General features: G+C 41.6%; 1 protein-coding gene across 1 annotated transcript in view; it reads right to left on the bottom strand.

The window, feature by feature from the left end:
• Positions 1-1,995: 1,995 nt before the first annotated feature.
• RAD51B (RAD51 paralog B) overlaps positions 1,996-24,912 on the bottom strand; it is a 384,812-nt gene continuing 361,895 nt past the window's right edge. The window contains exon 11 of the mRNA XM_058026352.1: positions 1,996-2,323. Within this exon, the coding sequence (XP_057882335.1) occupies positions 2,172-2,323 (152 nt within the window). The 3' untranslated portion in view covers positions 1,996-2,171. The remainder of the gene's footprint in view (positions 2,324-24,912) is intronic.

The raw sequence follows: 24,912 nt of genomic DNA, 5'->3' as shown, positions 1-24,912 counted from the left end.
TTTTCCCCACCTCACATCCCTCTTTGATCTTTTCAACATCTTAATTCCATGGGACAGCAATCGTGAGCAAGGGGGAAAACCCAAGGTTGTCTCAAGGTGTGATGCCAGCATGTTTTCACTATATCCTAGGAAGGGAAGTAGTGCAAGTCTTGGAAAGGGAGGGAATGTATGTTGTTTGTGGTGTAGGAATGTGTGTTGTTTTTGGTGTAAGACAGAAAGCTGGGACTCAAAGACCCAAGTTCTGTTACCACGCTGCCCCTGTGACCTCAGCAAAGCACAACTATTTTAGTCTCATTAGCCCTCTCTTTAAACTGTACTTGTTTCATGGGGATGAGAAGAAGGGGATTAAGCTTTAATTCATTAATGTTTGTAAAACATTTTAAAACTTGATGGAAATTTCCCAGGTAGTGCAGAGAGCATTGGAAAGCTTATCTCCCTCTCCAACTGCATACAGCTCTGCAATATGACCAAAATGAGTGAAAACTCCTTGCATTCTGGTGTTTATAATAATGAAACCCTCCAGCTTCCCCTCTCAATCCTTCCATGTTTTTTTTTTTTTTTTAAATAAGGAGAGACAGCAATGAAAAATTTTAGTCTAAACAAAGTGCAGTTGCTCCCTGGAGACTTGAATGCATCTCAGTGGAATTTTCCCTGCCTTCAGTCTATTGTACTTCTTAAAGGTCCTGGAACCAGGCATGTGACTGTAAGAGCAGAAAACACTTCTCTGTCTGAGTGCTCTACCAAATATTTACAAGATACTCAGATAAAATGGCTACAAGCAAGTTCAGCAGGGTTTGAGTGGCTGGTGGTGCAGCACTGTCAAGCAGAAAATCTAAATCTTAGCTAAAATAAAATTAAAATTGCATGTTACAAAGGTCTCCTCAAAGCATAAAACTGGTAACACTGAAGCTACGAAACTGCTCTTCCCCAGGGTGAAATGTATTACTTTTAGAAGTAGCTTATTGAAATGCAGCAGCTTCCTTGTTGTGATGGGAACTGCCTTGTTACAGGAGAGCCCAAAGCTGTGTGAGCAAGCGTGCAAGCAGAGAGCTGCAGAGATGGCCTCTCCATGCCATCCTGTCTGGTGGCTGGGAGTGATGCAACATCAGCTTCCACATCTCTGCCACTGCCAGCCTTAACTAACAGTGTGCAGTGCTTTTTAGCAGGGGCCACGTGCTCCCAGGAACTCTCTGGTCACCCCCAGACTGCCAGCAAACAGCAGATGGCAACCTGCCTGCCTGCCTGGCTGCCCCAGGTGGCCTCACTGCAGTCCTTTCCTTGCTGGGTTACTTCAGCTACTTCAGCACTACTTCAGACCTCTCATATTTCTGTACAATTCTCAAGAGGGTGCTCAGGGAGGCTTTCCCTGTGACGGCAGAGGACAGAAGCAGCCTCTCAGGCCAACGGTGCCTCCAGCAGCAGCTGGCACTAACTGAACCCATGGCTTTCCTGTAGGCTTGAGAGCCAGGAACACATCCTGATCACAGCACAGCCAGTGATGCTTTTAGTGGCCTTGAGCAAGTCACACATTCTCTAAGTCTGTAAGGTGAGTAAACAGTTCTGTGGTTTGCAGTCATGTTGTGAATACTTCAAAAGTGCTTTGAAGACAGAGAAAGCTGAGCAGCTGTAATACACATTGATCTTCCCACTGTTTAGATTGCTACCTGTTCTCCTAACACTCTGAACAGTCTGAGCCCAGTTATTTGTAACTCTTACATCATTTCCAAGTGAGTTACAGGAATAAGTACTTACTGTACTATTGCTTTGTAATCAAGCCACTGAGTGGGCTTATCATTCTTTTAAAAAAAGGAAGTGAACATTTCACAGTGTTTTGGGCTGTGGACACTCCTGTGCTTGGCCATTGGTTCCTCCAAACTGATGAGAAGGTGAGGTGAATTAGGACAGCACACGTGGCCTACACTTCTTCAGTACCATGTATGTTGTTCAGAGGCTTTTATTATTAGGTCACTTTAATTAACCTAAACAAAAGACAGGTTTTCCATAAGTTCAGAGTTAAGTATGGCCCCACATATAGAAAGAACAGCACTTGCTTTTAAAGTCAGTCTTTGAAGAGATGAAAGAAGAAGAATGTTCAATCTCTGCTTCATCAGATTTTTGAAAGCCAGTGTCATCATTCCTTCAAGTCTTTGGCGAGGTTTCATTTGTCCTTTCTATAGATTTGATGTATTTCTTGAAGTCTCACCAGTAGTGCTGGGTAAAGCAGCATCATGTAAAGTATCTTTCAAGGCAGTGTTCCTCACTCGTATGGGCTGCAGGGCAGGATTGGTTCCTTCCCAAACTAAATTAGCTTGATCCTTTCGATCTGAAACACACAATAAAGACAAGACACCTCAATGACAATATTTCTGAATGAAATTGCAAAGTTGCCATTTCCTTCAGCAAACAACCACTTGGAAACCCATTTAATACACAAAACAAATCAAGGTAATAAGTTCACTATGAACTAATGGTACAGATCTGCTGAAAATGGATTGATGTGCATGTAATGATCCTCTTTTTTCTGCATGTCTGGTTGTCCTTCTAGTTACCAGTGTCCAAACGCTCCTTCTCATTCTGGCTGGCAAACTTTCTGATGTGCTCTAGAGCCAAATTTTAGACTGGTCAAGGCCCCTTTACCATTCTTTGCCAGAGCTCTCCAAAGGCCAGCATGCATTTGCTGAGAATACTGTACTTGCCAGGGTACTTGCACCACCCTAATTTTCCAATAAAACTGATTTTTCGTAGCCAGTACCCATGAACAGAGAATGGGATGTGCAAGAAGATGGACATTCTCTACTACAGCTCACGTTTGACAATTCAAACACATTTTCTAGAGTTAAAGAGAGCACATCTAATAGCAATATGTTTTCTAACTAACAGCAAATTGCCTTGGATTCAGAGAGAATATTATGGCTCCACTTTACATGCTTTATTAATACCTAGGCTGAGATCAGAGTCTGCTCCCAACCAGTAAAATCTGCTCCTGTTCTAGTCTTAGACCTCTGTCATTGACAGACTGTAAAGTGCTTTGGGATGAAGCAGTCTCTTTGTAAATAAAGGACATTATATGACTGTGATTAGACACTTTATGCAGAAAACAGGCTGTTGTTTGTGAGAGGAAATATTTAAAACCAAAATGAAAGCCTTCCTGAGCAACCTGCAAGGTGACGAACACACACTGAGAAACACACACAGTTACCAGGACCAAAATATCCAAGGTACCAAGCAGCAGTCAGATCATGTCATGTCCTCAGGTTTGCTGCTATTAACTGTGTTGCAAGGCTTCTCAGGCCTATTCAAATATATATTTCTCTTCCACTCTCTGCAGGTGACCCACTGAGACAAACCCCATCATAGCATAAGTGCCTGAAGGACTCTGCAGAATAGCCAGCTCCTACCTGGGCTGATTCCTACTGTGCCGTACCAAAGCTTGAATAAAGCCAATAAACCTGAAAGGAGGAAAGTAAAAGGCAGGATATTTCACAGTAACAAGCCATGATTAACAGAGGTGATATTGTAGAAAAAACACAAGGCTTATTACACAGGTTGTCAAAGTAAGCTGTGTCTCAGTTTTCCTCTTGCTCTTTAGCCCTATTTGTTAACTATACCAAAGAGGAACTACACTAGAAAAGAGCTGCTCCTATAGCTGTCCTGGTATAACCATACTGACAATGATGATAACTCTCATTTCCCATTTTCCTCAAGGGAAATATGTTACACTGACAAAAGCACCTCTAAGACTGTTTAAAACAGCTTTGGTATTTGCTACAAGATACCTAAAGCACTACCCAACTATACTTAGTGTTAATATAAAGCTGGCTTGACAACTCCAAAAATGTAGAGGGAGTCCTTCTGTGAATTTACTGTGAGAGAATAAGTGAAGTTTTCTATACCCCATCTAGCTTTGGAAGAGGGCTGACAGGAAATGTATCTGAGAACCTATTTCAATAAAATGATAGGAAAGAATAAGAAAGCAATTCTTTCCAAAGAAACAGCTCATAGTGAGCCTCTGAGAAGTCTATATTCTCATCCTATTCAAACAAACAAACAAACAAACAAACAAACAAACAAACAAATCCCCAAGCCCTACTCTCTAAGCAAGGGAACAGAAAATACCACCTGTCTTCAAGGACAATCCAGGCATTCCATAGTCATGATATACTAGGCTTATGAACATTGTCATTCTTAGTGCATAGAAGATAACAAAAAATAGTTTTGTGGTGTCATATTAGCCAACTACATTTCTGAGCTTTAGATAGCCCAGCAAATGTGTATTTTCAATATGCTGTCTCTTTTTGCTTACTTGTTTGTTTCTGTTAAACCATGATGCTTAAAACAAATCACAGGAATCTTGGGAGTCTGTTTAACACCACTGAATTTGAACAGCATCACTTAGGAATTCCAGGCAAATGAGTCTCAGGTTTTGTAAAGTGGATGACCATAGTTTTTAACTACAAGAATACCATAGCTTTGTTCTAGTTTTCAGTAAGGTCTATTTTCTACCAAACAGGGTTTGTATAGGAAGGTATGTATGATATCACCCATCCATAATCACAAATTATAAAACATAACACAGTTTTTTTTTTTTTTTTTGTTTTTTTTTTTTTTTTTTTTTTTTTTCTGGAATAACTGCTGGTTACTAACAGGTGCTGAACAGTTCCCATTGATTTTGTGTGGAATAGCAATACCCAGTTGTATCTGCACCTGAAGCAGGCCTATGTGCTACATAAAACTGCTTAGATTTCTACACAGCCTCTGATTTGATCTTTTGTTATCTTCTCCAAGTGATTCAACTTGGAGAAGTGGCCTGATTATATCATTATAAGCAAGGACATGTAACCCTTTCATGGGGCTAGAAGCCATTGCAAAGTTATTTGTACTGAACACATGCAAATCAGCTTCAGTTTGAGGTAGTCTGGGGGAAGTCTGGGGGGATTTCCCTGCTTTATGTAATCATTGTTGCTTCTTAGCTTCCTCTATTCACATAGCCAGGAGACATAGGCTTGACACTGCTTGGTAGTTTCTCAAACTCAATTTGAAAGCAAATGTCATGTGCTCAGTGACTTATAGCAGTCCTATGGTTTTCAGTAAATCCTCAGCTGCTGCTGTAATCACATCTGGAATGAAGGAGGCCTGAAGGAGCAGTAGGGGAGTAACACCACAGACTTCATTTGCTGGCATACTTTGACAATGGTCAGCAGCCAGGAGGATCTGTGTGTGCTATCCCTCAGCTCTTGCTCTGGCCTAGCCAGAGCCCTGATTCCTCAATCCTCAATCCACACAGAGTGAAGCACCTTGTCTGTGGTGAGTGCTGTCAGTTCGCTCTCCAGCCTGTGGGGCGCTCACACGGCCCCTGCACACCAGGCTGCAAGCACACAGAACTGGAACAACACTCACACCATCTGCCCAGGGGTCTCCAGGCCCACCAAAGATACTCACTGAAATCACAGGCTGGACAGGTAGAAGCTTCAAGGCAAGCAAGAGAAACCCTCTGTCCCTTAGCAGCCCACAGAGAGCTGTGACACCCAGGGAAGCCTGCTCAGGGCTCTGCTGGGTATCACTCCCCACAATGTCTATCATGCTGTACACATTGTGGCATTATGATTCCAGACTGGAAGATTTATAATTCAGCAACTGTTCAGATTCTGAGAAACACGCTTACTGAAAACCACTAAGCTAAGGGAAATAGGACAGGTGAAGTAAGCCTGGTGGCACTGAGGAGGAAGGAAATCTCCCTGCAGTGTGCTGATAAGAGTGTTCTTCATATATACAGTGTTCAATCTGGACAATCTGCAACTGGGAAAACACAGGCTGGCTGAAGGAAATTCAGCTCTGGGCCCTAGGGACTGAATTAGTCTGTTAAAATGCTTTGTTGGTTTTATTTATCACTGCTTAATTAGGATGCTTGACCAACACACTGGAAAGATAGTAACTGTTAAATATTCAACAAGCTGACCTTTCAGTTACAATATTGCAATTCTGAATAAAGTTCATGGAAAGTTTGTCCTTCCTAGGTACTCCAACAAAGCCAAAGGGAACTAGACTGGGCCAAAAAAATAAAAAAGCGAGAAAAAAGTAGGGCAGTACTGTGGAGACTTGCTTCAAAATCCAAGTCTTGCTATGGGCTCATTGAATGATCTCAGACAAGTTGTTTCCTGCCCTGTGCTTCATTTTTTTCCATCTGTAAAAAGAGTACAACAATGTTGATCTTCCTTGTAAATCGCTGAGATGAATAGCTAAAAAAGCGGCAATATATTATTAATTACTTATTATTTCTGAGGAAGAAAAAGCAAAGAGAAGAAGTCATCAATCTTTCAGGGTTTTCTCAATCCTCAAAAAAAAAAAAAAAAAAAAGAAAAAGCACAACAGAATGTGAATTTCACACAACAGAAACTTTTGGGAAATTACCTTTAAGAAGAAATAGTGGGTACACAATTAAAAGACAATTTAAAGTGAGCAGACACTCAGGAAAACGCTCCAGATGGTGAAATGAGTTAGGCTGCAGAGCAGGCTCCCACAGGAAGAGATGAAACCCCCATTGTTTGAGATATGTGAAACTGAATTCCTCAAAGTGCTGGTATATACAATACAAGGAATCATTCTACACTGTCTCAAAGTACAGTGGCACTGTGATGACTTGAGAGAACTGTACCTTCCATTTCTTCAGTTTTAAGAGAGAAATGACTCTCTCTGACTATGGAGAGCTGCAGACTCATTTATCAATACAGTATCTGAGGAACATCTTCTGAGGGGTAACTACACTGTGTTTTTGCAGGAGATGGATTCATCAACCCTTAACAGATCTTTCACATTCCTAATTCTGATGTCTGAACGTGGTATGTTGAGGGGAAAGAAAGCCCCCCATTCTCTGGGAATTACAATCTGCATCCTACTATTTATTTCCTTTATTACAATCTAAAGAGAAACTGAGTGGCTTGATTTTTACAGGCAGTGGTTTGCAGAAGAAATACCATTATTGGAATGGGAACCAAATGAGCAATCATTACATAAATGGCATTATGAGACACGGAACTAATGCTGAAATGTTAAATGTTTGGGTGAAACTCATCAAGATGGGAACTGACAGCAGCGTGCTGGAACATTGGGGTTTCTCCACACTCAAGATACTTCTGCAAACATTCCCCAGTGCTGTTTATGCTAGTTCAGCTCCTCTGGAGGTAGCTCTGGAAGGCATCTGACTTCTTCTGTTGTTACTGGCTTAAAATCTTAAGGCCATCTCTGAAATCCAAGTTCAGAGCTTTGGGCCAGTTTTATTGATAGAACTTGGTTAACTGCTTGGAGCGGGTAGAGTAAGAAAACTTTTTAAAAGGAGCTGGAATTAGAGTTTTAATATCTTCATTTCCTCTTGGTCTCATACCTGCTGGTAGACAAAAACACACTGTGAATTGATTCATTGGGCAGATGAGCACTAGTGGTCCTGTTTTACTCTATTCACTTGGGCAGGACAGCCGTGGAGTGCTCCTGATCCCTTCTCAGCTCCTTGGGCAGGGGAGCTGGTGCCAGGAGCAGCAGGATGTGCAGCCCAGCATGGCACTGCCTGCACTTCCTCCACCCCGTTGCTGGCCAGAGACTCAGCAATTTCCTCAGGAATGAATCACGAACAAAAAACCAAACAACGGCTACTTAAGAAGGTTCCGTCTCCCTCTGGAACTGTCCTGAGCAGTATCATATTCCTGACAGTTTATTCTTCAAGAATTTAGTCATCTAAGGTTACAGTGACTCATGTGATGAACCTTCTGCCCATTTCCTGGAAAGAGTCTTGCATGGTTCTCTACACCTCGTGCCACTTTCCTTCAGGGTCTCAGTTCTCACTTAATTTTCATATGGTTCAGCTTTCCTTCAATTTTGGGGTGGAGGAAGAAAGCAAAAATTTCTTGAGTGTACTCAAATTTACAATGTAACCAGAAAGCAGTGTGGTGAAAGAAACATCTGGAAAATAAAGATGGATTCTGAACCAGAGAATTTCTTTTGGAAGTAGTTGCCTCTTGGGCTGAAATCTGGTTAGAAGGAGCTGCTCTATAAAGTGCTGTGTGGTCCAATATGATCATGAATTTATCAGGGCTGTACCCTGTAAAATATTTGAGGGCTCTTTCAGATCATTGCTTGGGTAGGTGTGACTCACCCTGGGCAAATGCCACTGATGACAAGCACCCTGACACAAAATATTGAATGAATTGTGCTGGATGGGTACCAAAGTAACCATTTTACATACTTGGGCCAATCTGAAAGGAACTTCTGTGCAGAAAACAACTGCTTCCTTTCCCTGATGGAAGTTCAAAAGCTGCTCACAAAGAGCTTGAAGGATACTTCAGCAAACTCTGATCTAAGTGGGGTTGTGCTGTGCCTACAGCCGACAGCTGCCTGGACATGAGCGATGCCCAGGCCATCCCTTATAACCCATACAGAAGTGATACTGCTGCATGTTTATATTACAGCTAAAGCAGGGAGTGGGGTTCAGTGTTCTTGATAAAATATCCAGAAACATTTGAGAGTCTGAGAGCATCAACTTAATTTCCAAAGTGTGAAACAGTGCAGCAGCAGTGCCAGTGCACACGAGAGATCAACTCCTTCTACACCTAAGGGGACAGAGAAAGCATCCTGACTTACACTAACTTGCAGCAGAGATAGTTAAGGAATTTGCAGATCTGTCTGACAGGCCCAACATGTCCAGTGTTCTTACAGGATGATTTCAGCGCTCAGTTATACCAGTGTAGCTGGCATGTGTGCTGGTGTGTGTGTACGTACATGTATGTGTGTATATGTATATATACACACACATACACACACACATACACACACGTCAGTACATATACACTGACACGCCTCAGAAGTCTGTTCCCTATAAAGGGATATAGTGCCAGGCCAAAGCTGGCCTGACATTCTTCTTTTTTTAAAAAAAGTAAACTTCTACAAGCCCTGATTCCAACAGAAATGTTTCCATGATTTATTTTAAGAAGAGAACATTCCCCTGCAGTGCTCACCACAACCCAAACATTGCAGCACTGTGCAAGAGCATGAGAATCAGAGAGGAAACTTAAGAATCTATTTTCACTGCTTCAGAAGAGAAATAAAAAGAGTAAACAAACAGGAAAAACAGTGAAAAATAGATTTTATTTTAGTGGTGTCTGTAGTGCTATCTGCAATATAGCTAAGGAGAGTAGACTTGAGGCGTGCAGGCATTTCTATTGATTTCTGCAAGACATGACTAAATGTGTGATGGGCACTTGTGGGAGCCATCTACATTGTAAAAAAAAAAATTTTCTTGGGTTCACCCTTCCTTCTCCTCACACCTTACCTTTCACATCTGAGAAACTGAACAGTAGACTAGAAGAAATTGCCTCATTGTTTTCAAATCTGGAAAATAATTCAAAGCATGGGCAAGCTATGCAGAGAACAAATTCCTCACTGATGGGAGAGCACTTAGATCTTGAAAGTAATGGGAAGAGTCCTTCCTCTAAATATCTGGAGCCCTCTATTGTACAGAAAGAGGCACCAGCCCGCAGTGCACCTGTTTGTTTCTTTGCTCAAATTTGCAACAACCAGCAAGACTTAGAAGGAAAAGAAGGGGCATATGTTAAGAGAAAGAACAAATGAACAAGAACAAGTTCCTGGCATAACTACTGGCTGCAGGCACACATGCATGCAGACATGCACACACAGCACACAGTGCCTCAGGCTGAAAGATCTGTGTACTGAAGACAGAGGAAAAAAAGTGAGTGAAGCCTGCTCAAAAGGAACCATAAAGACTGATCTTGTGGCAGATTAGTGATTTCACCAGAAAGTTTTTGGAAGCCGTAAACAGGAAATGGTTAAGTAAAAGCAGGTGGAGCATGCTGATTGCAGGAACAATGCAGGAAATTGCTGAGTGTCTGAATGGATGCAAAAAATTTGCTCTTTGGCTGAGATCTTGGCAGTCACTGTAGGCCTACCCCACCTTCTCCTGGTCTTCCCTCTCTACCTTTGTCTTCCCAAGCTACAGTCTCAAAGCCTGCAAACACCTTTTGCTTGAGTAATCTGCCCTTCTTGAAATTTGAAACCAGTTCAGGAGAGTTGGGAGGTTCTGCTTGGAAGGCAAGAAACAAGAAGGACTCACCTAGTTCAGCAAGAATGAGTCACAAGTACCCACTTGTGGGTACCCAGCAGTACCCACTGCCTGCCAGGAGTTTCAGGTCTGAGGAGCCTGAACAGCATCTCTGGCTGCTGCCCCAAGTGCTGAATTCCCAAGTGTATTTAGTAGAAGAGTCAATCAGAGAAACATTACTCCTCTGGCCCCTTCCATTCAGGGGGGCTCCCAAAGCCCTAAGCTGTAGGGATCATCCTCCATCTCCACTGAATCACAGTCCCTTCTGGGAGAGAGCACTGCAGCTGTTTAACAGCTCACAGCAACAGCACACAAGCAGATGGAAAAGAAAGTGAAATGTGCAAGAGGCATTTTTTCCACTTTCCTTCTAACCTTTCCTGTCTCCTCCTCATCCACAGCCATTTGTGCCAATTCCAGACTACTCCAGATGTGTCACCAGCCTGCAGAGGCTTGGCTCTGGAGATAGGGGCCTGCTTGCCAACTGCAGCCTTCCCAGTGCTTCCAGACCCAAGGGTCAAGTTCCTGCTGCCACACTCTCATCCCTGGCTGTGCTGCCAGATGTGCTGCAGGATGAAGTGCAGGCATGCTGGTAAGGAACAATTCTGCTTTCTTCTAGAAGAGTATGATGCTGATATAAAATTGCTTAACATACACAAGACACTCTTGCCTTCAAAGTATACTAAAAGTCACATTAATGCTGTGAGAAAAGTGAAGTACGTGGATTAGTTTGAATCATTTTGATCTTGTCTGCATCTTGAGTATTGGACGGTAAAGCTCTGTTGGCAAACTCTCACTTAGATATTTCTCCTCCTCTCTACACATACATTAAAAAAAATCTGTTTCTTCTTGTATTCTGAGCAAAGAATGGCAAAAGAGCAACCATGGAGTCACAACTGCACAAACAAAAAGATTTTTCTGGCAGAGAAATCTTGCAAGAAAATCCTACTCTTTTTTGACATTGTTATTTTGGCAAAATTTACCAGGTGTTACTGGGAGTTCAAACTTTTACTGCCTTTTCTGTATCTTTTAAAACAGAGAGTTACTCTATACAACATAACACTTTTAAAGTTCAAACTCTTAAATCCTAGTCTAGACAGGACCTTTGGGAGTAAAGTTTAAATTCACCCTGAGCAATCTCCCACATCCCACACTTCTGCCCAGGCCAAACCTTCCTGGGAATGTCCTGAGAACAGTTGTGATCAGAGACCAGCACTCCATACTGCTGCCCCCATGGGAGGAAAGAGGTGGCACTGCCAAGGAAAAGTTGGTATGACACCTTCTGCAAGTGCCACCACACTTGTTCAGGTTGCCATGGGACAGAAGTGGACAGAGAGGATGTGTGCTATCAGCTTCAGGTGGAGGGCAGGTCAACTTCAGGTAGTTAAACCTGGGCACTGACTTCCAGGAGAAAACAGTCTGTGATTCATACAATTCTAAGAAATGGAGAGAAAATAATTGGAATGGGCTGAAAAAAAATTAAACAGGTGCCTCTTTCCTGCTCCTTTCACAGTTTCAGCTTTCCTGCATCCTTACTCACACTTTTTTGCACTTAAGTTGTTGAGAAAATTAGCAGGAATGAGGTTCCTGGTATAATTACAGTTTGCTGAGAAAATCACAGCCCACAGCAGTGATTCCTTTAGTGCCAGAGACAGATGTTGCTGAAGTCTAATCACAGGCTTCCCACTAACCAGCCCTGAGTCTAATCTGTCATCAGCTGGTGCGTGTGAACCCCAGCTGCTGAGCTGGATCCTCTCCCCTCGAGCAGAGCCAGGCAGTGCCAGAAGGAGGGCATGTTTCCATTCACTCCCTGCCCTCAGTTACAGAGATACCACAGCTTCAATGTGCTGCTTATCTCTCCTCCAGGCCTAGTATCAAAGCCTTGCTGGAAAGGGCTCAAGTGGTTGTTTTCAACTTACAGTGTGTAGTGACTGCAGTTCAAAAATACAATTTGAGATAAGTTGAAGGAGAGGCTTTGTAAGAATGGCCTGTAGCTAATTTGTCCTTCCAAAATGTGTGCCATTTTCTGCCTCCTAAGAGGACAAGGCTGCGCTCAGTGATGGGTCACATAACCTCCAGATGCTAATAACAACAAGACCCAAAAGTGGATGAGTGCTGATGAGCACAGAAATAGGAGGAAGAGAGCAAAGCAGAACTGGGCATATTGAAAAAGGTCAGGAAAGGGCATACATGCAAGAGGGGATTGAACAAATCTCTCCTACGTGTTACAGGCATATGACATTGCCACTAAATGTTTTGTATCTGACATCCAAAGAGCATTGGGCCACTAAGAACACCAGGCCATATCTTTGAACTTCTCTATTGTGGTGAAAGGATCTCAAAAATCAACAGATCCCATCAGTTCAGAAGTGCCCCTGTGCAGGCAAAACTCACCGTGGTACTGGATTAACATCTTTAGATTGGATTCTGGTCGTGGAAGGAAACTGGCTGAAGGAGTCTATTTCAAAGGCACATTACTGCAGCATTCAGAACCAGTGAGAGCTGGGAAAGTCCTTAGGCTGGTAAGGGCTTCCAGCATCTGTAAAGTTAACAAGGGCCCTGAAGTAACAGGGGAGATGGTAGGTGGGGAGGCATAGATTAAACAGCTGTGTTTTCCAGGAGTTCTTAAGCAAGGCATAGGGGAACTGAGTTGGTCATCATTTCTGGTCAGGAGCAAAAGCATATTAAACGAGCTGACTTTCTGAAACAGCCTGTGGCCAACTCAATTGCTTTGTGTTTAGCTTTTTCTGAATCTGCACACGGTAGTTGGGCACACACTATAATAATACTCAGCAGATCTCTGCAGTAAAGGTGTGCAGGGCACCATCTCAGCCACTGATAGATGGAGGGAAACAAAGTGTAGCATGATGTGTCAGAGAGGGGGAAGAAGTGACTCATACGGGAAGAAAAACAAAGCAAAGATGAACATGGAGCATAAGAGAAGTGGCAGACTGTTGGCTGTAAATCAGTTTCCTTGCACTCACAAGGGTGGGTATCATGGTGAGAGAAGCTGTACTTGACAGTAATGGAAGTTCAGGGAAGTTTGACTAAGATTAAATGGCAGTCACATGCCAGCTCAGAAAAGAGGCCTTAAGACTAAAATCAAAGAGCGGAAGTGACTAAGTAGGTCAGAAGCTGTGGGCAGTGAGCTGCACAGATTAAGTGGGACTTGGAGCAACTGAGTTAGCTCTGCTAAGTGATAACAACACAATGGCACCAAGTTTAACAAATCTGACTCTGAGATCACCTTCAAGGCCTTGATAGCAAATCAGAGATTGCTGAGTCCTAGCTGTATCTACATCAGAGCAAATGCTGTATCGGTTTTAACAAGAGATCTGTTTTACAGTCACTTTTTGACCCTGCCAAGCTTCCTGTAAATAGAGTGCTGTTTTGTCTGAACAGGATTTCTTCTTGAGGAGCTGGGAAAAATGAACTGACTAATAGAAACCGTGAGACCAAGAAGGGCTGCTGCTGCAGGTTGAAAAGACAGATGCAATGGATAAACTTCTTTTAACTCCTCAATTCAGCAAGTCTTTGATTCGAGAGCTTTGTTCACATTCAAGGCATCCGGAAGAGAACAGTCACCTTGTATTTTTGTACCTGATGAGAAAACTCCAGATTGTATGTGTGCATTGGGACAATTCAATGTGTGTCTATTCCAACTTCAAAGAGGCTTTCAGTGCTCTTTGAGATGTAGGGTGTGAGGAAGGGTGAGAACTGCTAATGCTAGCCCCATCCTCATTAAATCTTTGCCCTCTCCAGAGCAAGCATGCAAGTGGAGAGAATAGATGATATGCATGAGCAACTGAGCATCTGTGATCTCATGACCTTTGACTGTTGTATTATGGGAAATGTATTCTCTGGTTGCTATGCTTTTCTAATTCATTTGTATTTTCCTTCAGTGACTCCCTTGTATTTTCTTTGGTGCTCCTGCGTAACGGTTTCAAGGAACCACAGATATCTCCAAGTTAAGCATGCATACAATGGCTTTAATTAAATGTTTGTGGGTATCCCACAGTAAAACAGGGGAAAGGGAAAGCAAACAGTTCTGTACTTACTTGTACCTATCCCTTCTGAGCCCTGGCTTGGGTGGAAGTATCAGCACGATTGCCATTAAAGCCTATTTTCTAAGCTATTGTGAAATGAAGGGCATCAGGTCCTGCTGCTCTTCATGCAAGCACTTCAGGCATTTCACTCTCATAAAAAAGCTACAGGTCACCTGTGAAAGGTACAATGCTAAGATATTTTAGACTAGGCTCAAGGAAATAAAAAATAAACTAAGGGAGGCACTTCTTTGCTCCACTTACAAAAACTGAAGACTATGATTAAAAATATCCTTAACCTTTCCTTAAAATACACTAAGATGCTATCAGAAGAGTAGCATAAAAACAAAGATTTTGGTCTTCTTTGATATTCTGATATTACTATTTTCTGTTCTCTGTGCCATTAGCACAATCTGACTCTTGACGCCACCCTCTAGAATGAAATAATAATAACTATTGTTATTATTTTATATGGGAATCTTCGCTTCTTTTATAAGCAGTTAGCTACATTTTTCTTATGTATAGAAGAAAGCTGTGAAGAAATTTGTTTCCATTTCAGGCATTTAAAATAAATATACATGAGGCAAATGACATTTGGAAGGGCAACTTTCATCATGCAAAGATGGAGGAATACAAGAAATAAGAGACGGGATACAAAAGTTATTGCTTAGTTTTTTGAGTCAAATACCACACAATTTCACAGCACATTAAATGTTTAGAGGAAGAATCTTTCTTTCTCCTGTATGATATGGAATAGTCAGCAGTATCTGCAAAGATAACTACGAGGTCTAACACTAACAATTATTGCTAATATTTAGCATTAGTAAAGAGTACTTTTCTTGAGCTTTTCAGTTCAGAGTTGATGCAAACTAATGTAAAACTGCTTTAGCAGAGCTGTACATATTTTATTGCAAATACGTCCATCCGTTTTAGTGGCTCTCAGAGACAACATACATCAGAAAATTCAAGAATAATTGCAAGGGTAAAAATAAAAAATAAAGGCCAGTTTGATAGAGAATAAAGAACCCATGCTTCTAACACTGATTTTGGTTATTTCCCCACACTGAGACCAGAGGCATTACCAGTTTTGGCAGTCTGACATGCTGGATTTGGGCAGAAGTTGAGCAGAGCAGAGGCTGGGTTAGGTTTGCTGGAGCTAGAGCAGCAGTGACTTCTTAGGAGGGAACAGAAAGCATGGGTTGTTTCCCTCACGTAGCAAGGCACAAACAACAACAGGGTTATCTGAGAAGATTGAGAACTGCTGACATTAGAAACAGGAACTGGCATCTGCAAAGTTGAGTAGGAGGGGGATGACAAAGCAAAGGAGGAAATGAGAAGGCCAGGGAAGATCTAAAATTGTGAGCAGCTAACAAACGCTGACAAATACTTGTTTCCTCAAGGGTATGATCCTGAGCACATTCAGACCAACTTGAAGATTCCTACCAGGATTTTTGGGATACTCTAAGTGAAGATTTCTACTCTTTGCCTCTCTCTTTAGCTGTAGTCTGTTTCCACTGCATCTTCAGAAAATGCCTCTCAAAAATACACCTAATTTTGATGACGGCTGACAGTAAAAAAGGTTTATTCTGAAAGTTGTGTGAAGAAAGATCTACACTTCCCCCTCCTTCACTTCTGCCATGTCAGTCTGATGCCTGTATTCCAGTTTGGATGGCCAGTGACCTGTAGCAAGGATGCAGGGCAGAGCTGCACAGAAGGCACACAGCCAGGCCTTTTTTGGGTTTCCATTCTGATCATGGAGGGGTTTGATTTTTGTTGTTTGGTATTCTGAATTATTTACTCAAGCTGTCCTGAGCACTCTACTTACTCTATGTAAAACAAGACCTGGCAGATTCTCAGGTTTATTAGCTCCACTGCTCCATCAGCTTAATTTTTATTCATTGCCTTAGACTTTTCTGTATGCCACATATTTTTTGCTTAGTACTGTTTACATCTCACCTGTCAGTCTTCACTGTTGCTTCTCTGTTTCCTACTACATCACAGCTGTGAAACTCTCACATCAAAACCCAAGTTACTCTTTTGTTTTCCATCCTATCAGGTACTCCAAGGACTCCTTCTGCCCTTCTCCTCTAGTGGTAACAGCTTATCTACATCACCAAGGCTAAGGCCAGGAAAATCCATGCCTGATTTTCTCCCAGGGCTGAATTTTTATGGACAGTAATTAGTTAATGTTTTCACCACACAGGTCCCAAAAAACCCACGCTAATTAAGGTCCATAGGGATATTGGTGTAGTAATCTTGGGCAATCATAAGTACATTTAGGCTTCTCTGGTTCTTCAGGTTTCATTTCCCTTTAGAAAGTTGTATCTACGTTAATTCACCAAATATGTTAAAAACTTGAAGTTAAAGATCAAAGTTCAGTGCAATCCTTCTACTCTGTGACCTATGCAGTGCAGTTTACTGACAAATGCTCCCCCAAGTTATTTGTGATAAGGAGAGGGAATTGAAAGAGAAGAAAATAGTGACTGGTGATTTCTTTACAAATTCTTTTTATTAGCTTGTTCTAAAAGTAGTTTGGTTCCCCTCAACACACAAAAAAATTCCTATTCCTGACATAAAAGCAGTTACAAATGATTTAGCAGAGCTTTCTGTGCACTGTGAATGCAGTGCTCACACTACCTGTCACCCCATCAACACTCCAAACAGACTGAGAAAGAAGAAGAAGAGTTGCAAAATGAGTATAAATTCTCTGCATGGAGCCAGCAAGACAGCAAAGTCACAATGGTGGAAAGGAGAATGTCAGAAGTTAATCCCAGGTGTAATACCTCAGAAGTCAGATACACCGTTGTGAGAGGTGCTATTCAGTTAATATTTATGTTTTGCTTTCACTCTGTGAACTTTAAGGCAGACCTCAGCCAGTGAAAGCTGAATTCTCTGTAGATGCCTTGCACTACTCTTGTTGTGTTTCCAAGTTTCCTATTCAATAGCACATTTTTTCCCTTGTTTTCAAATGCTTGCTGGAGTCTTAAGACATTTTAAACCTAACAATAAACCACCTGCATTTTATTAAGACTTGAGACTTAAGTTCCACCTCCCTCAGTTTTACTGAAATGTTTCCATTAGACGGTTTAACCCTTTCATAGTCAGTTTTGCTGTCAAAATGAAGCTACGTGTCTGCTACATATAGCCAGATTCCACACTCCTGTACTGTATTTGGAGGAAAAGAAAACCAGCCCTGAGGCACACCCAGAGAGCTCCGTCCTGTGCTGACTGGCAAAGGGTGCAGAACCACAGCTGCAGAGGCACAACAGCCCTGGAATGACATGTCTGCTGGTAAAACTTAAAACTGAAATGTTCTTACCAACCATTTTTGTTTCAAGAAATTTTTGAATTGTGTCATAGAACTTCATTCAACTAAATGGGAGAACTTACTATTGTCTGTGTCCCTTCCCTTTTGTCATTCCAATGTCTTAAATGAGAAACAGAGCAGCACTATACAGTGATTTTTGTGCCTCTATGTCCAATAATGTTATTATTCCTATATTCAATTAGAAAAATGGCAGCACGTGAAGTAATTGCCCAAATTCATGCAGCAGTTTAGCAAAAAGAGCTGATAAATTCAATTGTCAATGCACTAAGCAACTGTGTTGTTACCCAATTAACTTACCTTTCTGATAAGCAGTTATTTCTAAGTCCACACACATCACAAAGCACTGCAGTGCAAAGAGCAACAGCTGCTGGCTATTTTACCAAATATGATCAGGTCTCTGAAGGCAGGAGAGAGAGTAACTTAATGCAACTAGACAGGGACTGAGGATCTGTACATCATGAGTTCTGATTCCATTTCTGTTGCTATTTATGTGTCTATGGGCATGTAACTTTAGTTCTTTATGACTCAGCTTCCCATCTATGCAAGAGGGAGAGTAATTCTTCACAGCCAGCAGGTGAATCAAGAGGTCATAGATTTCTGAGATGATTCTGAGTCAGTCATTCATCTTAGGACTTAAGGGGCACACCTATACAGGGCTAATTGGACTAATATGCATCAGACCTGCATGGAGATCACAGATTCAGAGGTCTGGAGACACTCAAATACCATGGCTATACAGCCATACAAATTCCTAGGATAACCAGGTAAGTAAAGAGAAAATTAGTTGCTACCCTGTATATTTACCAATGTAATTCATTTAATTGGTGGTTATTCTTTACACTGTCTGAGGTATTAGATACTGTTCTGATTTATACCAATACATCTCTGCAATACTGATACAGGAAATATAATCACATACCCTGGCAGTCATAAAGAAAAAAGTACAAAGTTTGTGCTGACCTTGTAAACAAATAATTTCCACTCATTCATACCTACCAGTACATGATTTCAAATCTGTGTAGGTATCAGTAATCATTGGAAATGGCCTTTATCCCCATGGCAGAGATAGTTTTAGGACATAAGCCTATTGCTACTGCATATAATGTCATATGACCTGGGGATCCAGCAGCCTGGCACACGCAGCAGTGAAAGTCATGTGGTGTGAGAGCAGCAAACAGCCCCTACACCCTCATGCCAGCTCTGACCACAGACCAGGAGTGCACACTTGTGTTCCCACTGAGGAGCACACCTTGCCTTGCCCGCTATTAGGGGAGACAAAGGCTGAGCATAATTTATAAAGATAATCTAGCATGGAATTTTTCACATTTGAGTTATGACTCATAAGATTTTTACTTTTCCATTCAGTGTAAACACGCATAAATAATAATTCTGAATTGATTTTAAATGTAGAGGTAAACAGCCTTTCAAAGTCTCTCTTTAACCAAATTGGGGTAAATCTCACATTTGTTTGAGTTTACACCCTTTAACTAGCATTAGCAAGCTGTGATTTATATTGCTGTGTAAATCACATCTGCTCATAAGCTGTGGTTTGAAAACATTGCACATCTGGGGTATCAAATGTGTGCAAATTAGAGAATTATATGACATTACCAGACACTTGCATGCAAATGTAAGCAATGTAAGCTTATTTTTTGTGTGGCATTTGAAGTCATGTTATTACGTGGTGTAAACTACAATCATCTACTCTCTACTTAGACAGCAATCCAAACAGAGACTGGTAATCCCTTTGCAATCATGTTCTCAGAGCCACATACTCAGGTACCCTGTCGAGAATGTAAGTTACAAACTGTTATGTGCCCTGAAGCATGCTTATGGCCCTTCTTTATAGGTGGCCTGGTCACCATACTCATTACTTTTGAGTAAATTAAGAGCAGGGTTTCATATTTTGTAGTTGTGCTTGTTAATAAAAGAATCAGCAATCTGGAAAAACAGAGGTTTTCCAGCTTTACTTCCATCATTCTTTTAGAAGTCAGTACCAGACTGATCACAGCCAGCACTTTCTAATCCAGGATCTGGAGGCAGGGGTGGGGAGCTGGTATAATCAATCTCTTTCAACACTGTCAAGGGGGTTGTCCCCTGTGCTGTATTTTTCTTCCTCTGAGTATCTCAAAAGACAGCGTCAGCAAGACTTTCCTCCTTCTATTTCATAGAATTGCTCCTATTTTCACCTCTTTTTATGTAAGTACTTTTAAAATCTAGTAATAGCAATATTCTACTTTAAATTACAAGTTGATTTCTTTTCAGTCTTGACTGCATTTTTCTTTAGACAAAAACTTGTACAGAATTTTCATCAGAGGACCTAACATTACTTATAAGCACCTTTAATGAAGCCCAACAAAACAATTATGCAAAAGCTGTTATCATCTTTATATTTCATAATAAATTATAGATAAATGAATAGTGAATACATGACTCAGTCAAGGTCGTACTGTGAATCAATGATAGCAGTTGGAAATGTATCCCAGGAACTTTGACATCCACACTTCTGCTGAAACTATGTGCCCTGAAAACACCAGGACTCTCTCAGACCCATTGTGCCCCACCAACATTTCTCTCATATCACTGAAGCCTTTTTAGGCCATGAAAATTTAAGAAAAGGAAAAAGAATGCAAATCAGTGTCTGATAGTACATTGTTCTCCCCTCTGAAACTAAGACTTTTTCTTGGTTTATTTTTTTCTTGCAGTAGATATTGGCAGGCTGAAAGTTGAAATAAAATAGGAAAAAATAACAAGCATATTTTGAGTGATTACTCAACTGGGGTCCTTTGTGACAGGAAATGCAGCTGCGTGACTAATGGGCCTGACTTTCTCTTGGCTTCCTTCCCCCTTCAAAGATCTTGTTTATTGCCCTAGCCAATTTTTTTTTTTTTTTTTTAAATTGCTAGAAGCTAGAATTTTCCAGGAAAAAAAAAATCTTTGCAAGGGGCAAAGGCAGTAAATCTTAAAAAGATCAAGGGCTGCAGAGCTCTCCCTCATCTACTCCTTGAGGCTCTTGAGTCACGTCATATCTTCCCCGTTCTGCTCTGAACATGTGTCTAGCAGATCTTTCTGCTTTGCTGAGGGGAGGGACTATGTGAATCACATTTATAGCATTTAACCCTGGAATTCATAAAGGAAGGACTAATTCCATTAAGGAAACCAGGGGCCTCCTTAGCCTTTTGCATGTTGTCTTTTTTATTATTTTTCCTCGCTCTCTCCTTAGCAGTTGTGTGCCCACACCCCATAATGACATGGCTGTTAAGTGTGAGCTATTGAGACTTGACACAGCACAGTCCCATTAGTGAGGGGCCATGGAGTTTTAAATGCTGTTTGCACTTGGCCTGCTTTGTCAGTCTGCTTTGTTGAGCTTTCTGGGTAACAGCAGATAGGCCAGGACCTGAACGTCCCTGAAGTGGAAAAGGAACTGTGCATGCAAGCTCCATGGCAGGTCCTTAACCCCATGACTCAGTGCAAGGAAGCCCTGAGCTCCCTCAGTCTGGGAGGGTGTTGGTTGGGTAGAGTGTCTGTGGGAGCCATCCTGCCATCCTTTGGGGGTGCTGAGCCCTGTGTGGGGGCACAGTGGGCTGGCTGAGCTCTCTGAGCTGTCAGGTGCTCCCACAGTCTCAGGAAAGCCAACATGGCATTTAGTGGCCCGAGGGTGGGCACTGGGGCAGGAGCAGCTGCAGTGCCAGCACCAGCCCTGCCACAGAGGCAACAGGTACAGCTTCAGACTAGCAGTGGTGGGTTTAGTCCTGCAAGGAGGTTAAAACTCAACCAGACAGGTAAACAACAGCCTCAAAGAACATGATCTACAAGAAATGGGAGCCATTCTTTAGCCTTCTCTTAAGACCCTTTTCTTTGGAAAGCTGGAGTATCAAGTCATTGAAGGAGAGTTTGAGGGCTACTCTGTAATCTGCAATGCTGGCAAGGTTTCCTGTGCCTGTAGCAGAGGCTAAAAAAGGAGGTGAATATATTCATTACCATAAACTGCACAGAGGAACCATCACAATATGGGTATGCTAAAAAAAGAGATGGAACCTTTGCTTATGAACAGACCTAAAAGAATTGAATACATGTGTACAGAGAGATCATTTTCCACTACCTAGAAGAGGAAAAATCTCTGGGGAAGTAGCTGATGCCAAATATTTTCTTATATTTCATGTGTCAGCAGGGTCTGGCAGAATCCCTTAAAAAACAGAGCATGCATTTTGTGCAAATTGAGAATCACAATTCTAGTGATTTAGATTGCTTCACCAAACTAGAGACATTTCCCCAAAAATACAGCAGATGTTTGATGATATACCAAGTTTTCAGCATTTAAACAGATCAGATAATGTTAAGATCAGCGGAAAACAACTAACAATAACACAGTAAAAATCCGATCTTCAGATCTGTTCTGAAAAACTTAAGCTGGGTTAGACAAAAAAAAAAAGTTAATTTCTACCAAGTGCTCTAAAATCCTGGCCAAGCTGTACAGCAAAGTTAGAGAGGCGCTAGACTGGGTGCAGAAGTGGTGGTCACCAGGACTGCTGGAATGGGAGATGTGTGTGTAACCTGGCTGCACGACCGGAGAACACCAAGGCACTGCAAAAATACTGGCTTTGACTTAGACTTTGACTACAAAGTTTAACAATTCCAGAGACTGAAGGATAATGGGGATGCAGCCCTGAGGTATCTTAAAACTACAGGAGACAGAGCCATCCCCAAAAAAGAACTAGCCTAATCCTCCTGCAGCTACATGGTCAAAACTGGAGATCACTAATTTCTGTGCAATGAATGCTAACAAAAGCTGAGTGTCAGTACATTCTGATAAAAAAAGAGAAGGATTTGGCACTTGTTTGTGAATGTAAAAAGTTTCCTGTCCTCTCTTTTTGTCTTTTATGAGAAGACTGTTTTAGAAAACTGACCGTAACCCACTTACTGCAATTGCCAAAATGGCCTGGCAAAGCCCCCTCTCCTCATGCATACATGGATTTATTTGCTTCAGTTATAAATTTATGATTTGTAGATTGGGAGGGATTTGGTAGGTTCAAAACTAATCCCTTGAGCATTTGATGAAAAAGCAATGATGCAAAGTCCAGAGCTAGACTTTGTATGTGATGATTTGCTTAAAAATTTTTGCTTGTGATGGTGATAAGACCCAGTGGAAAGTATATGAGCCTGTCACTGAGAATATTCTCAGCTTTGTTGCTGACTTTGGGTGGAGTATGCCTACTGTATCCTTGCTAGGAAAAATTATATAACCTCTCTTGATGCTTATTTTCACTTCCCTGAGGTAACCTTACGACAAGGTAGTACAACTAAACAGGCAGCACAGTATATCAAGCTTATCACTACACATCCTGTATCTGCTAAGGTAAACTAGATCTGACAATGACACATCCTGTATCTGCTAAGGTAAACTAGATCTGACAATGTGGCAGGAGTAAGTGTGAGATGTCTTCAGCAGAATAAGATTTAGCTCTACCACTCTAGTTCTATTACTCTTAATCAATGAGCTAGTAGGAAGTAGTGCCAGAAAAAATTTGTTACTTCTCAAAAGAATGTGGAATTAGGCTGTGATCTGATTTTGGGTCTATTATATCAATGTATCAAGGTGGAACATCTGAAGTCAGTCAACCACTGACATTTTGCTTTACCAAAAAACCCCGAAACAAAAATGCATACTATTTTCACTCCTGCAGTCTTTCAATTCCCTGACACCTTCAAGGGTGTCATCAAAATCATGGAGGTCTTGAAGAAGAGTAAAGTAACAGCCAAGGCACAAAAACTTAGAATAACATAACTTGCCTCCCTGAGGCTGTAGCTGTGATATTCCAGTATCAGAGACGTAAGAACAACTGCCCAGTGCTCAGGATTCACTGAGCAGAGTCTATGTGAGGTTGGTTGTAACTACTTGCAGTTGCATATCAGCACAACTTGTCTGAATTTTGTCTTGGAAAATTCAGTGACTTTAGGACTTATGACACTAACAGTCTGAGAATCTGACTGAGGTGCTACGAAGTTATCATTTTATTATGAACAGCTGGATGAAACCAGATGCATAATAAAGCAAATTCTTCATAGCCAGCCTAAGCACTGGATGTGCAATGATGACAACTGCATTTCAGCCCAGAGGTGGCTGCATTTGAGCCATAAGGAAATAATCAATTTATAAACAAACTTCTCAAGCACTTTGAGATAAAAACACTACACAGAATCAATTTAATTCACTCTTCTTATGTGACAAACTCATGTTATTCATGTTATTGTTTTCCTGGTTTTGCCACACCAATCACACTGCAATTCCAAATGTCATCACTCTGTGCTGGAACAGCAGTCTGACACGTTCAAAAAAACTTGCAGAATAAAAAAACTTGTGATGGAGATTGCTCCCGTGTGTGCAGCCTGCTCATACTCAGAAAATGTTCATGTTCCATTTCTTTGTCTAGTTAACAAGAGGTATGTGAGTATGGTTTTGAATTCTGAGCACACTTTACCCACTAGGAGCCTGTTCTGGGCGCTGTGTTCTGGAGCATGACAGCTGCCTTGCATTCAGGCTCCTGGCTGCCCTAATTTCTGCTCTGATGCTCTCCTGACCCTGGAAAATCTCACCTCAGCAGCAGAAACAACCAAACTGCATCTCAACAGTTTCAAATTATGAGACAGTTTGTAGATTTTCTCTCCCCTTTTGTTCAATCCTGCGAAAACAACTAAAAGGAGAGTGCTACCCAGGCGATCAAAAGGACTGCACTGCCTTTGACCTGGGGAGTATTACTGAAACTAGAGGTCAGATGAACTCTAAATTAGGCATCTGCTAACTACCGTAGCTTCACCCAAACTTAACTTGTTACACAATGGCCACATGGCCTCCTGTGCCTTTGTTTCTTCACCTGTAACATGCAAACAGAAACACTCAGTCGTGCAGCAAGGAGTATTTAGAGTTCATTTGGCATTCCTGAAGACTTTGGAGATTCTTCGATGGACAGCGCAGTATGAACAGAAGCCAGGTGATACTCTATCTTTCTCATGGTGACCCCCTCATGCTGTTGGTATTGTGCTTTCACATTCCCGAGTTAAGCTTGCTTGAGGGATTTGATTTCGCTTGGGCTTAAAATCTTTGTTTGACTCCTCAGAGAGAATGCTGGAATACACGGTAAAGCACAGCAAATCTCACCTGTCCAGAAACTTCCACTCAAACCCCTGCTAACCACTTCCACCTCACCTTCCCCACCTTTTAGAATATACTCAGCCAAGGATAGTGGGAACAATTTAATGCATGCATGTCTTGCACACCCTGCAACCCCTGTGCATTTTGAAGGTCAGACAGAGCATTCTCTGCCACAGCAAACAATTTTGTGTAGATGAGAAGCTTTGCTTTAGAGAAAAATCCCCCACTACTATATGCCCATGTGTTTGCAGGTTTACAAGAAAAAGCAGAATTTCTGGCTCTAGATAGTGAG

This window comes from Melospiza georgiana, chromosome 6, assembly GCF_028018845.1.
Source record: "Melospiza georgiana isolate bMelGeo1 chromosome 6, bMelGeo1.pri, whole genome shotgun sequence".
NCBI lineage: Eukaryota > Metazoa > Chordata > Aves > Passeriformes > Passerellidae > Melospiza > Melospiza georgiana.
Note: the sequence above shows the minus strand (reverse complement) of the source record. Positions and strands in the feature narration are given on the sequence as shown.